Here is a 15,200-nt window from a genome sequence, read left to right as displayed (position 1 = left end):
GGGGGACCAGTGCAGCAGGTATAGTATTGGTGGAGGACCACATAGTACACAAAACACAGTGCAGATTGGCATGATAGCATGACACAGTCTGATGATGGATCATGTCCTAGAAAAAGTAGTAGGAGAGAAATACTAAACCGAACAAACAACTAGAAACATCCCAGATCTGTCCACAACTGACCTTGTTGAAGGGTCTGACGCGTACGGCCACTTTGACACAGTCTTTCCCCGGCATCTCTGCTCCTTTAGCCCTCATGATCGTCCCTGCTTCTGTAAGGGAAAGGCTGGGTGACACCCTGCACCCACTGACAGCAGCACCAGGGCTGCAGCTCAATAGTCTAGAGCAGCTTCCTCGTCATTGTCTTCTCTCCCCGGTCCGCACTGATGTTTTGGCTAAGAACCAGACAGGTGAAATAGATGTCCTGAAAGACATCGTCCATGTTGCTTTCATCAAGTCTGTATTTTCAGGTGAAGGAGAGGAGACGGGGAGAGGCGACCACTCCAGGCTATTGAGACGCAGCACAGGCGAGTAGCTAAGTAACCTGAGTAACCAGGTGATCACTTTCACTCTGCATCTCTCTGTATGAATTATACACAGACCCAGCGCCTTTTATAAAGGAAAGCTACGCACAACCTTTTATAAAGGCTACAGACACACAGCCTTTTTTAAAAGGGAGACTACAGACACAGCCTTTTTTGAAAGGGAGACTATAGACACACAGACTTTTTTGAAAGGGAGACTACAGACACACAGACTTTTTTGAAAGGGAGACTACAGACACAGACTTTTTTGAAAGGGAGACTACAGACACACATACTTTTTTGAAAGGGAGACTACAGACACACAGACTTTTTTGAAAGGGAGACTAAAGACACACACATAAACCTTTATCTAGGAAGATTACGAACACTCACAGTTAACTTTTGTCACCATACGAGCCAGTACTAACACCCCCCTGCCGACTCATAGTAGCCATCAGTCTTATACCACCATGGCATACTTCTATCACACAAATCATCTCAGAAAAGGTCCTAGGAATCCTGTTCAAACCGGTTTTAAACCTCCCAGCTCAGAGTAGGTTTATGGATGATGTTAAGACATTGCCCAGACAAGATCTGAGCGAGAAGCATAAACAATTCATAAAAGTTTATCTTGGCTGGTAATCATGACAGTTTGATGCTCATTGACGTTGTTGCAAATGATGGGGAATAACCAATCGCGATGAGGCATCGCCAGCTGTGAACTCTATGGGTAAACACGCTTCAGACAAACACGGTGAATGTGACTGTACATAAATCAAATGTTATAATGGTAAAAAGTTTGATATAATTTTCACCTGGCACGATCAATTAATTTGCCTACTCTTAATTATTGCCTAATATTGCATCTTTTTTATTTTATTTTTTACAAAAGTTTGGGACACGGTGCCCTAGATGCCTTCAATTGCCCACTTTTATAGGCATTCCCAATTTAGATTTTTTTTTTTAACAACGTGAAGTTATGCTCCAAATGGGTAACATAAAATAACACGATGAAGGTAATTAAATAATCAAAGGAAAAACATGTTTACTGATTAGCCTCGTGGTTATAAGTATTTAGGCATATAATTGTAAAATAGACCTCATGTGAAATCATTGTCAAAAGCGCAAGAGATACTGTTACATGTACAGTAAGTCAAGACTATTAGTAAAAATATAATTACTGCTGATAATAATGCCATTGTCATCAAGGCAGAGGACATTTATGCATAGGCCATGTATCTGATGCTGTCTGGACAAAAAGAGTATGGCATGTCACACTCAGGCGACATACAGTAAGACAGAGGGGCTGACATCATCCTGTTTGTTTCACCCGCTCGGATGCTTTCAGCCACTTGCGAATTGAAAGGGAAGTTGGCAGGGGCTCTGTTCGGATGCTGGAATTATTTTGGATGAACGTACGAAGGTAACCTACGCTTTGAAGTGACAATCAGATCAAAAACACAATGACGGGTTGTGTTCATGGCACATTAAAAGGTAATACATTGTTACAGTTAAATTAGTCGTAACTATAAAACTCATTAAAAAAATAGGAGGGCGGGTCTTCCAAATCACTAAGTCTGCACCTGCTCACGAGGTCTCCTAAATATCTGTAAACTAGGTGGGAATCTTATGACTAAAGAGGCTTTATGAATAGCTTTTATTTTTACCCATATAAGTAGGAGTAAAATGTATCTATTCTCAGCATTTACGACCAATTTCCTACTCATGATTGGCCCCTTTACTCTCATGTAAAACCTTTAGCTCGACCTGACCTTGAACATAATTGTTCATGAGTCAGTAGCTAGGTCCCCATCCAATTGGTGACAGATTTTCAGGCGAATACTCAAAAATCTGCATAAAATCAACATGCGCATTTGCTCACCAGAGAAGTTTATATCAAATTGACTTTGTGGTCGATGTGCGTGATGACGTAGTGCACCTAAAAATACATTTTGCTGTTAAATTCCCATGTATCGAATAAAACATACAAGTATATACCCTACATGAGATTATGGACAAAAGAGCAAGTATATTTTTCAAACGGCAGCCAAGCATCGATTATCATGTCACCAGAATAGGAACATCGATATTTTTTGGAAAGGAGCATCAAGCTCATCACCTTGCACTTTTACCATCATATTAAGTTAAGCGTTTATTTCATTAGTATCCTAATAAACAGCACGCTTTCCCGACGAGTTGTAGTTGGACCACACGTCATCGCGTGCGTGACTCCGTTTAATTTTGGTATGGTTATTATAATCAATATTTGCGCATAAAAGCCCTTCCGACATTTCTCGCATAATACATTTTAATGACACAAGATCCCACCTTGGTCTAGCGTATTTTGTTTTGTCCACATTTACATCAAGGACTGTCATGACATTTTTTATCCAACATGTACTTCACCCTGGGGCGGCAGGGTAGCCTAGTGGTTAGAGCATTGGACTAGTAACCGAAAGGTTGCAAGTTCAAATCCCCGAGCTGACAAGGTACAAAATCTGTCGTTCTGCCCCTGAACAGGCAGTTAACCCACTGTCCCTATGCCGTCATTGAAAATAAGAATTTGTTCTTAACTGACTTGCCTAGTAAAATAAAATAACTCTCATAAAAAGGTTGGATGGAAACCTGGTTGGTGTGTCAATTCAAATACGTGTGTTCGAGTACTAGACGTACACAGTCAAGGTTTCTAGCCATCCAGGATACAGTTTTAGTACTTGCTGCTTACTGGCAATAGCAGAACATTGGACAGAGACATGAACTCGTTTTAAATAGCAACTGAAAAAAAAGTATTCTCTAGTTGAAAACTGCCTATGTGGTATTATTCTAGTCCAAATGTACTAAAGTGTAAATACGATAAATGTTGGTCAAAGTAAATCCCAAACTGAGATTTGCGAGATTAGGAGAAAAAGTCACGGAATGAAGGGTTCATAAATTATTGGTTGGTTGATTTAAATCCTGCCCACATATCCACAGCACCAAAGTAATCATCAATTCAGCACGCAGCTGCATGCAACACGATTGTAATGTTCAGCACACTGACCCTATGGCGCTAGTTAGGGACCAGCAGTACATTAGTGTACATGGGACACTATTTAAACATTTCCATAGATCCAAATTTCAATTAAATAACCTAAATCAACTATAAATTGTAGTAATTCATATAAAAATTGAAAGCATTTAAGAAAACGAAAAGTGTGCAACATGAAAATAGTTCCATTTACATTGTGTAATATATTGACGTCCCCAACTCGCCCCACAGATAGGCTATCCAAAGTCAAAACATGGTTGTACACCGGCACGCTGAAGCAAATTGGCGAAATCAATTCTAAGCTTCTTCATTTTTTTTTTACCAGGTTAGTTTCAAGTTTAATGTGTACTGTTTTTTCAGAGTGCATGCTTCCCACATGTGACCACTCGAGACACCCACATCAAAGCATGCCTCAAAGACCCAAATCTCGTTCTGTTGCATTTCCTAAGGAGGACGATTGAAAGAGGCGAAAAATCAGTTAAGTTCAGCTCACTTTTAATGAAATACTTCCGCTTTTACCATATTGTCAAAGTCACTGAAGACATTCTACATTCATCTGAAAATAGCGTTCAGCTGGTCAAATGACCTTAAAAGCAAACAAGCCTCATCACCCCCAGTGGATTCACGGTGCAGGTTATGTACATGTTAGTGATACAGTACATTATAGGAAAATAACCCCAAACAACCCAGATTAGTGTGAATTTATATTTTTAAAAACAACAGCAAATTAACTTTACAAAATTGTCTTTTAAGGCTAACATCGGCAATATGATTATGAGACAAACATTGAGAAGCTACAACAGAACCGGCTCTAGCCTGGTTATCTTCCTGCAGTTGTACACATTTTGCCCTCTATGATTTACATTAACATTTTTAGTCAGTCACTTAACAAACGCTCTTATGCCATATTAATATGACGTCTGAGTAAGTGACGAACTAAATCCATAGGGGGCCCCCTGGAGGTCACAGCCCCTGATTACGTTCAGTGTGTCTGATCAGTAATTCAACCATGATTACTACAAGTTTAGATTGTTAAATTAGTCCAGCAATCTAAACAAATGTAGCTGACATGGGCTAATTAAGTGACATAAAAAATGTTGGACAACCACATGTCAAAATTACACCTTGTGTATTGTTCCATTGTAACTCTTAACAGCACGTTGAGACCCCCCACAAAGTTGAGACCCCTATCAAAAAAATTGCGGTCGGGGCCCCCTAGCGGCCGCAGGGCCCTAAGCGGTCTCTTAGTGGCTAGGGCTGGCTCTGCACTACAAATAAAATCAGATCATTCACAAGTATTCAACTTTATTCATAACATAGCAAAAGAGACCATTCATATAAATGTACGAGTTCTCCAGAAATAAAAACCAATCACTCTTTTTTTGTTGTTCAAATACCGGTCTTCCTCCCTGTAAACATTACAATAATTTATATAAAATTATTATATCAATCTCCCAAATTAAATCCGATTATTCATTTAAAAAAAAAAATTCTCCACTGGTTTGTTTGTCTTCTTAAATATAAAACAGCAGGCTGCAAAAGTTCTTAAAAGAAAGGTGGAGAATAAAATCGCTTCCTAGGAGTAGAGTCCAGTCCACGGGTGCATCTCTATAGTCTAAAGTGGATTCCTCTCCGTCTCCTTTCCTTCATCTGCATTGACATGTATTGGAAATACCCAGTAGGCACCATACTCCCTTTCCCCATCCTATTTTTCAGAGCAGTTCAGATGAAGGAAAGGAGATGAAGACACACCCCATGAGTTCTGACCGAGTCTGGAAGACTCCCAAGTTGATGCTGTAGTTTTGTTTAGGGGGAAAATGGCATCCGATCATAGCTTCTTCCGGCGGGTGACTGGTTTGGGGAAGATGGCCTCCAGCACTCGTTTACGTCGGAGGTTCATCCGAGGGGCTTCGTTCTCCTCCACCACCCTCCTCCTCGCGGCACGCTCGGCCGGGCTGGGCACGGGAGAGATCAGATCCACCTTGGCTGGGGTAGGGGACGCCGGGGCTGCTTTGGGCCTGAGGGAGAGTTAGGGGGAAAATAAGAGAGGAACAGTCATCTTGTTGTGACTTCTGGAATAAACACAGCCGAAGGAGTGGGGTAGGAGCATTCACATTGCAGATGGTGTGCTATTCTGAGGACAGATAGGGGAAGAAATCGAGAGAAAACACAGAGGGCTGTATGTCAAGAGGACTTACTTGGTTGTTCGTCTCTTGGTTGTTCTGGTTTTAGCAGCCGCCATCTCCACCTCCTCTCCTGACGAGTTCTTGTCCTGAGCAACAGGAAGATACACACAGCAGAGACCAAGCTTGAAGATGACCAACAGCAACCTGACATGGACCTAATGACCACGTCCCAGTTCCATTTCAACCCCTAGCTCCTTCTGTGATCACAGCTCTGAGAGGACGGGATAGTTGAGCAAAATATGGCAAAGGCACCACTAATCGTATTGGAGGGATAGGCAGTGCCACCGTCATCACCGCCACGGAGGCCGTGGAGGAAAATGAAACACGGCCAGTCCCGTGTCTCGTCTAACGGTTAGTTTCAGTCTAAAGGATGTGACCAACTGACCTCGTTTACAGGGCGTGCTGCACTGGCGTCCGGTCGCCTGGTACGAGTAATGGGAGGCGCAGACACGCCATTCTGACAGGGCGACTCTGCTATCCTACCTGTCACAGACAGAAGGTCATCCCAAACGTCAGAGAGAGCCAAAACATTCATATTCCTCTACAAAGTTTGACGTTGTGGCCCAGGCCCGGTTACTGTCATGTGCTTTGTGACAACTGCTGATGTAAACAGGGCTTTATAAAATACATTAGTTTGATTTGATTGTGGTGAAGACGTGGAGCTCCTTACCTCTAGTTCTCCTCCGAGGTGGTGAGTAGATGAATGAGTCCCTGACAGGGCTTCCATGTTCGGCCTCAGACACCATCATCTCCACCATCGGGGGTGGAGAGGGCGCCCACTGACCTTGCGACTTAATACCTCTCCTATTGGCTTGCACCATCTCCGTGACGACCAAGGTCTCACCCACTTTCCGTTTGGCCTCCTCGTCGTGGAGTCTCTTGATGAGGGCGTCGGCCACAGGAGTTCCGGAGTCCACCTCCAGGGGCGTCTCCAACAGGGGCAGGTCCTCCTCCTGGTGGTTCCACAGACGGCTCCTGGTTGGTCGACAGAACGACACGGGGGCGTCTTTTGTCTTCTCAGCGGTGCCTTCACCCCTCGTCTTCCTAAGGCTGCGGGGAGGGTCCACGGTGAACACTTCCTCTTTCTTTGTGAAGAGGGCGAGGTTCACACCCCTTCGGGTCGACTTGCGGGTCACCCTGCCTGGACTGCTGGTCTGCTTTATGTCCTCTTCATCGTTTGGCTTCTCTTCCTCAGGGGCCGCTGGGGTCTTGGTTCCAGTTCGGCTCTTCCTAGCACTGCGTCTAACCGACAGCACTGACCCCTTGCTGGCTGTTTCATCCATGGCTGTTGGTTCCTCTTCGCCCTCCACCTGGGTGTTCCTGGTCCGCCGAGTTCCCATCCTCGGAGTGGCCTTCTGTTGGGTGTGCCTTTTGGCCGGGGTGGGCTTGGAGTTAACCACAGCAGCCTCAGTGATGAGGACTGAGACCTCTTCCTCTCCTTTCCTCTCCTCTCTCCGAGGCTCGGGTTCTGGCTGGCGTTCGGTTTTCCGGGCGCTCCGTCGAGGGGTGACGGGAACTCTGGAGTCCTGTCCGTGATGGCCACTCCTGGTGATCCGTCTGGGCGTGGCCGGGACCTGAGAGTCCGTCTCCATCTCAATCTGTCCTGCCAGCCTCTCGTCACCCTCTGACCCAGGTCTCTCCGGCTCCAATGAGGTGAACTTCACCGTCTTCCTCTGCATGGTGGCCCTGCGCGTTGGGGTGGATGGGGCTTTCCTGACCTCCAAGGTTTCAGACACAGACTCAGACTGGATGTTGCGAGGCTTGATGGGCTCCCTCTCCTCCTTACTTGCTGTAGAGAGCTTTGCGGTTTGAGGGGTAGCCACATCGCTTACGGCTTCTCCCTGGGCAGGTTCATGGTTGTCTGACTGGATGGGTCCTTTACTTTCTACCAGAGGCAGGTCTGCAGGGACAGCGACAGGCTCCTCCATCTCTTTCTCAGCATCCAGCTCAATGTCATCAGCCTTCATCTCCTCCTCTTGACTCTGAGCACACGGGACAGTCTCCTCTTCCATGGTCACCTCATCTGTTCCCTTCTTCGCTCTGCTGGGCTGCTCGTTCTCAACCAGGACTGGTGAAGGCTCTTCTGCTTCGGTTGGTTCAGCAGGGATCTCATCTGGCTCTTCTACATTGTCTACGTCAACATCTCCATCTTCAGCTGATCTGGTTGGTTCAGTCCCGGTCAGTTCATCTTCAGCCACGGCCTCAGAGGATTCAGGTAGGACGTCTGTGACTTGAGGAACATTCTCCTCCGACAAAGCCTCAGGTCCATCAGTCTCTGCCTCCGTCCAGCTATTAAAGCTTGCCTCCAAGGTATCCATCCCCTCCAGGGTCTCAGCCCCCTGTTCCTCCTGGGGTTCAGCCTCAGCAAGGGGGATGTCCTGGTCATCTGTGCCCAGGCAGATGACCTCCAGGTCAGCAGCAGGCTTGTCAGACGCTCTCTCTGCGGTCAGATGCTCAGTGGGTTCTAGTGGTACCTCCAGTGGTACGATGTCTGCATTCCCATCCTCAGCCTCCAGCATAAGAGAGAAGCTGCTGTTGGCTTCAGAGAGGGGTACCTCCGGCTCATTGCCTTCCCCCACCTCGGTTTGACCCAGGCGGACTCCATCTGCCAGGGCCTTCCCTTGCGCCTCCAGCAGCTCCAGAGGAACCAGCAGGGTGGTGGAGGGCTTCAGCTCTGTGTAGCAGACCCCCTCGTCTCCTGCTGCCCCCAGCCTGATCATCACCACCTCCCCATCCATGTCATCCTCCACCATCTGTAGGGGAAACACATCGAGAGACGAATGAGAACTTTTATAGAGCACAATCTAGGTTAACAATCACAAAACAAGAGAGAACAGTCACCCACGGTATTTAGGTCTACACACCACTTATATGCATGAGTTAGAATTTCACAAGACCGCTTTACCTTTAGGTCTGCCTCTGGGGTGACCAATGAGAGCACAGCTGCGTCCTGCTCCGATAGGTCAGACAGGAACTGGGGATGTGGCTGTAAGGGCAGGGGAGCTCGCTGCCTCCCGTTCCCCTGCACCTCCTCGATGATCTCCACCTCACTGCCAGAGTCCTCAGAAGGGACGTCTGACGAGGACGACTCCTCTTCATCCTCCGACGCAGCACCAGAGAGTTCCTCACTGTCGTTCAGGCTCACCACAGCTACAGGGAGGGGAGAGATCCATCAATTGCAGTCACTGATACAGGACAACAAGAAGTAACAAGCTATTCTGAACATTCCACACCATTGGTCGGTATTGGCCCGAGAGGTGCCAACTCCACTGCCGGCCAATCAGAACACATAATCCTTTGTGGTTGTAGCTTGTTCAGTTGGCCTGCGTTAGATCTCTGATCGCATGACCTATGGTCATGGGGGTAAAGGTCACGAGCAAGAGGTCACTCACAGTGGGAGTCGGTCCCGGTGGTGTCTGACGAGGATACAGACTTCTGGGTGGTGAGGGCCGGGGGGGCAGTGATAAGGGCAGGCTCCTCCTCCTCCACCACGCCACACACCGGTTCACTGCACAGGGGGGAGAGGTTTAATATCAATGAATAGTTGTAAACACATACACACCCAATGTGGTTGTTGGGATGTGTTTTCACCTGTTGAAGGAGGTCCAGTTGTCAGAAGTCTCGAGGATGCACGAGTGGGTCAGGGGTGGAGACAGGCCACTGCCAAATAGATGGCACTCTACAAACTCGTCCAGATCTACAAGAGGTAGAGAGGGAGGGAGAAGGCACAAGAGAGGGGTTCAACAAGGTCATCGTCATTATGCATAGGTTTAAAATCAACTGCATGGGGATCAGCCGTCTCTGTGTATAACTCAAAGCTTCATATCCGATGCTGTTAGGTTTAGCTCGGTCAGCTTTTCCCACTGTGGTTATATCAGAGTTCCCTGCACTGAGCTCCACTCACAGGCCCTCTGCACATTATCAAAGTAAAAATCACTTGAAATGGTTGTGCCCTTGGCTTATACTGTGTGGAAGCTCTAAACTGTGCAAGACTCCCTAAAACCATTTAACGTTTCTGATCGTCTTGGGTCATTTTTAACCCATCCCTTCAATTGAAAACCTCAACCTTGTGCTGGATGCACGCTCAATTTGGGTGTTCCCTTTGACTCAATACTACTCCTGAGAGAAGAATTTAACACACTATATATTCACAGAGCTGAAACCAAGCAGGACATGAATGCAATGTTTTTACATTTGGCCGCTGGAGCAGCTGTAAGTTCTTCCTAGCGGAGTCCTCACAAGGGGAACCCTCACCTGTATGTTCCATGTCTTCCACTGGTTCAATCGGTGCAGTGGGTTGTGATTCATCCTCTCCAGTCTCCTCCTCTACCACCATCGCCACCTCTGGCTGCTCTGCAGTCTCCACCGCAGGCTCATGGTTAGGCTTCTCTTTCTGGTCAAGGTTCAGTTCCTCAAACACTTCCGTGTCTGGTGTCAGTTCTACTTCCTGTGTGAGCCTTGGTTCCACTACAATTTCATCATCCTGTTTAGCCTCAGACTCTTCTTGTTTGGGGTTGACCTCCATCTCCTCTACTTCCTGGTCCAACTCCTGATCTACAGCCACTTCCTCTTGGCTGTTGATGGTCTCTTCCTTTACTTCCTGCCCTTCCTCCACAGACTGGAGGAGAGTTGGCTCATTGGCTGTTGCAGGCTGCACTTCCACCTGTGGTGGCTGGACTTCTGGTACTGCTGGAGTTTTGAGGTTAACCACCACTTCCTCTTCGTCTACAACTGTCTGTTTAAGTGCCTCCTCCCTCTCCAGGTCTTCAGGGAGAGGTGCATCATGGAACTCAAGGGTGGTGTCTATTGATAGGACAGAGGCCTGGCTCATTTCCAGGCCCAGGCTGAGTCGTCCTGGCAACGTGGTTACCACAACGACCTCTTGGCCAGAGGAGCCGCTCTCAGACTCTCCTTTCTCTGGTGAGGGCTCGGGGACCGGTGGTGGCAGGAACTTCACATGTGTCACCTTCACCTCATCCTCCTCTAACTCTTCATCATCCTCAGCTGCAGGGTGTGATATCCAGGCCATCAGTCCAGCCTTGGGCAGTGGGGAGCCTCTGGTCAGCAAACTAATTTCATTCTCTGTTGCGATCTGCACAAAATAACATAAATCATTAACACACACAAGGGATACGTTTCTGAACGGTCCATGTTTGTTTACAAGAAGAAATCTCAAAATTCTAGGGGCGGCAGGTAGCCTAGTGGTTAGTGTTGGGCCATTAACCGAAAGGTTGCTAGATCGAATCCCTGAGCTGACAAGGTCAAATCTGTCGTTCCGCCCCTGAACCAGGCAGTTAACCCTCTGTTACTAGGCCGTCATTGTAAATAAAAATTTGTTCTTAACTGACTTGCCTAGTTAAATAAGGTTAAATCAATGTGGCCCAATGGTCCGGGGGTCTTACCCCATTGCTCCAGCGGAGGGGGCCTTTCTCTGGCATGGCCGTCTCCTTGATGAAGGTGATGCGGCTCTCCTTGGGGCGCGGCGGGGGGGTGACAGAGCGCCCAGGGGAGGTAGTGGGGGTGGCCATGGGGCGCAAGCTGCTCCTCAGGATGGATTGGGGGGTGAAGGCCGAGAACACGGGGCCGGATGCCGCCAGCGCTCGTGCTCGCTACGGAAAGAGAACACAACCATGCAGAAAGTGGCATTCAAACACAAACAAATTAGTTCAAAATGGAGGAAACGTTAGAATGGTATCTGACTGCAGCAGACAGGCTCATGTCTCAGGCACAGTGGTATCCCAGACCATGAGACTTCTAGTTGGAGTTCATTTCCAACCTAGCTTGAAAATCCTATAAAACTAGGGTGTCGGGTCACCCCCGTGCCAGTGAGCCTCAACAGCGCCTTGGAATGGATGTGAGAGCCCATGTGACAGTGGTGATGGTCGACGCCCTTCCCCTTTGTCGGTGTCTCACCTTGACCACCTGTGGGGTCTGCAGCAGACTAAGCTCTGGGGCCTTGTTGATACTTTTTGGGGGGTTCCAGGAGGTGGCCGACCTGGGGGGCGTCAGCAGTGGCCGTGAGCCCTCCGGGGGAGTGGTCTGAGGGGAGGGGTGCACCACCAGTTCTAGCAGCCTGGGGGCAGGAAGAGGAAGTTAAGAAAGCATGTCAGATGTGTCAAAACCATCACGTCAAAGCCCTCTATACAATAGTGCTTCTTCCATACAAGCACACACTTGAGAAACATATACATAACGAGAACTTCCACCCACATCTCCCATTGACATCAATGTACGATTTATTACATGCAAAAATGTCAAGTTTGGAGTTTGGCCCCCTGTGTCGTACCTGGACTTCCTCTTGGAGGTCATGGTGATGGGCGTGCCCACGAAGGCCTCGGGCAGATCCCGGGAGGGGAACAGGGGGCTGGGGCACAGTGCCTCTGCTGCACTGGGGCTGGGTGGTGTGGAGAGTGGACAACCATTCAATGAACAGAGATACAAAGCCACTTACCATTCACATCTTAGAGACAAACTAAAAGATTTGGTGAGACGAGCGGTCTCACCTCTTGAATGGCGAGGACTGGGGCGTGGCGTTCCCTCCCACCCACACTTCCTCGATCTTCGACAGGACATTGTTGATGAACGCTGCTCTGGTCAGCACGTTCTCATTGGCCGACCGCTTGGCGATGGTCGACAGGGGCTGTGGTCGCGACACTGTCGGAAGAACACACGAGGAAGTCAAGGGTCACGCAAAAAACATGCAACACATCCATTTTATACAAAAGGAATCAATGCATCCAAAACAGAGGCTGAAGGTCATAGTTGGTTCCACAGAATAGAACGCTGTGACACAAACACCTGTTCCAATTCACATGATGGTTGAATCCGAACAGAAGTACCACCAACATCCAAGTCAAGCATATTCTTGTCCGTTGAACACCGAAAGTGTGTGTACAGAGTAGTTAATGAGAAGCTAGAAGTTGGGTGAGACCCCGTACCCTCTCTGAGGATGGTGGCAGGGTGGTGGTACGGCTTAGACCTCTCAGTGGCCAGCTTCCTCTGGACCCGAGGGAGAATTTTCCCGTACTGGTCCAGGATAGAGTTCCTCGTGTGGGTTCTCTCCTTCAACTTGGGATCCCTCTCATTCTGGAGAACCGATGTATGAACAGAATGGAAACATTTATGGAAACATACAGAAACACCGCACAATAACGCAAACCGCCGTCTCAACACAACCGGAACCCATGTTGGGGCTCCTTGATTGACTCATTTCTAACACTTGTATTGTTCTCATTCCAATTTTTTTTTATACAGCATTTCTAGTTGTATGTTTGAGCATGATGAAGTGCATTAATGAGTCAGACTTACTTGAAGTTTATTCAATGCAAATGTGTACGTACCACCGTGTTCATCTTGAGGGTGTGGTTGAGCTGCAGGGCGGGGACGTAGTTGGCCTGCTGCAGGTAGTGCACCATCAGAAGCTCCCTGTTCTGGAGACCCCCTGTACCCTGTAGGAACCTCTCCAAGCACTCCTACACACACACACACACACACACACACACACTTCAAGGTCAGGATAGGCACAACGTCTGAACACAATAACTGTCTTTTTAAATTTTTTAATGATGAGCATTCAGCTACCAACGCCAGGGTTCTGGGTTTGATTCGCACTGAGGCCACCAATACCAAAATGTATGCACTCACTGTTGCAAGTCCCGTCAATATCCAGCAATTTCGCATAGCCATTTAAAATGAGTGGGACAACATTCCACAGGCCACAATCAACAACCAGAACAACTTAACGTGAAGGAGATGTGTCGCGCTGCATGAGGCAAATGGTGGTCACACCAGATACTGACTAGTTTTCTGATCCACGCACCTACTTTTTTTTTTTTAAAGGTATCTGTGACCAACAGATGTATATCTGTATCCCCAGTCATGGGAAATCCATAGATTAGGGCCTAATGAATTTATTTCAATTGACTGATTTCCTTACATGAACTGTAACTCAGTCAAATCTTTGAAATTGTTGCATTTACATTTTTTGTTCAGTATAATTTAGCTTCCTGGTTTCAGCCACCCTGTCAGAAAGGAAACCTGGGGGAACATGGCATCGTACCTGTTCAGCGAGGCCCAGGGGCAGTTTGAGCAGCTCCTTCATGAGACCCAGCTCCTGACAGGTCTCATAGAGGAACCTTAACAATTCCTCCGCGTTCAGACGGTTGGATTGCTGCCTCAGCAAGGCCAACGCCTCCACCAGACACCTACACACATGGAGGGGAGGTGGAGAGATTACACACACGTTTATGTTATCAAAACTCACAACGCAGTCACTGTTGGCAAGGATGCCAGGAAACACACCCCCACCTGTTGTGTAGCAACACGGAGAGGCAGAGTTGGGCCTGAGCAGTGGAGGAGAGAGGGGGCTTCATGACATGGAGGTAGCGTAGGGCGACTCCGTGTTGCCCCTGGCACATTAGAGCCTGCAGGACATGGCCGTGCTGCCAGCCCCACAGGGACGGGGAGGTGGCCGGATGCAGGAGAAGCTCCAGGGAGTTCTGGAAGGGTCAAAGGGGACAAATGGAGGACTGTTTTAGCACTACCAACTATCTACCAACTAATCATTCTAGAAAATATAACAGTATACGCCGAGGGTACAAAACATTAAGACTACCTGCCCTTTCCATGACATATACAGACCAGGTGAAAGACATGATTCCTTATTTATCTCCCTTATTAAATCCGCTTCAAACCAGACTAGATGAAGGGGAGGAGACGGGTTAAATAGATTTTTAAGCCTTGAGATGGATTGTGTATGTGTGCCATTCAGAGGATGAACGGGCAAGACAGAAGACGGGTAAGTAGGTGCCAGGCACACCGGTTTTGTTTTAAGTCCTGCAACGCTGCTGGGTTTTCCACACTCAACAGTTTCCCCGTGTGTATCAAGAATGGTCCACCACCCAAAGGACATCCAGCCAACTTGACTCAACCGTGGGAGGCATTGGAGTCAACATAAGCCAGCATCCCTGTGGAACGCTTTTGACATCTTGCCCCGACAAATTGAGGCTGTTCTGAGGGCAAAAGGGGGAGGGAGGAGGGTCCAACTCAATATTCGGAAGGTGTTCCTAATGTTTGGTTTACTCTGTGTACATGACAAATTCCACATGGGAGTGTATGACAATGCTCATCAATTGTTGTGTGTGTACCTGGTGGTCGTGGTGGTCCAGCAGCCAGAGGCCCTGCACCAGCTTGACCAGGCCGATGGGGATTGCGAAGGCATTGGGGAAGGACTCCACAGACGCCCCGCTCTTGTTAGAAAAGTACATCACATCCAGCAGCAGGTAGATCACCTAGGGGAGGGGTTAAGGCTCAAACACACAGAAGGGGGAGATGTCGTGTCTCACTATTCAGTGTGTGCGCGTGCGTGCATGCATGTGTGGTGAATGTGGGTTAGGAGTGTAAGGACTGGACAAATCAATTTAAACCAACTCCCGGATATGAATATGTGGTCAAATGAGATGGAC

The 15,200-nt window shown here is 47.8% G+C and overlaps 2 protein-coding genes across 2 annotated transcripts in view; both read right to left on the bottom strand.

The window, feature by feature from the left end:
- The window catches only part of kif28 (kinesin family member 28), a 34,919-nt gene extending 34,684 nt beyond the window's left edge, over positions 1–235 (bottom strand). The window contains 1 exon segment of the mRNA XM_065025071.1: positions 182–235. Within this exon segment, the coding sequence (XP_064881143.1) occupies positions 182–235 (54 nt within the window).
- Positions 236–4,028: 3,793 nt separating this feature from the next.
- Positions 4,029–15,200, bottom strand: part of LOC115138345 (protein ELYS-like) — a 26,993-nt gene continuing 15,821 nt past the window's right edge. Inside the window, exons 20-36 of the mRNA XM_029675113.2 lie at positions 14,883–15,026; positions 14,044–14,234; positions 13,796–13,940; positions 13,077–13,208; positions 12,675–12,822; positions 12,240–12,390; positions 12,023–12,130; positions 11,650–11,809; positions 11,139–11,345; positions 9,991–10,828; positions 9,328–9,433; positions 9,129–9,244; positions 8,642–8,886; positions 6,407–8,489; positions 6,122–6,219; positions 5,749–5,822; positions 4,029–5,568 (exon numbers count right to left, since the gene is read on the bottom strand). Coding sequence (XP_029530973.2) covers positions 5,379–5,568; positions 5,749–5,822; positions 6,122–6,219; positions 6,407–8,489; positions 8,642–8,886; positions 9,129–9,244; positions 9,328–9,433; positions 9,991–10,828; positions 11,139–11,345; positions 11,650–11,809; positions 12,023–12,130; positions 12,240–12,390; positions 12,675–12,822; positions 13,077–13,208; positions 13,796–13,940; positions 14,044–14,234; positions 14,883–15,026 — 5,136 coding nt within the window. The 3' untranslated portion in view covers positions 4,029–5,378. The remainder of the gene's footprint in view (positions 5,569–5,748; positions 5,823–6,121; positions 6,220–6,406; positions 8,490–8,641; positions 8,887–9,128; positions 9,245–9,327; positions 9,434–9,990; positions 10,829–11,138; positions 11,346–11,649; positions 11,810–12,022; positions 12,131–12,239; positions 12,391–12,674; positions 12,823–13,076; positions 13,209–13,795; positions 13,941–14,043; positions 14,235–14,882; positions 15,027–15,200) is intronic.

This window comes from Oncorhynchus nerka, linkage group LG12 (assembly GCF_034236695.1).
Source record: "Oncorhynchus nerka isolate Pitt River linkage group LG12, Oner_Uvic_2.0, whole genome shotgun sequence".
Lineage (NCBI taxonomy): Eukaryota > Metazoa > Chordata > Actinopteri > Salmoniformes > Salmonidae > Oncorhynchus > Oncorhynchus nerka.
Note: the sequence above shows the minus strand (reverse complement) of the source record. Positions and strands in the feature narration are given on the sequence as shown.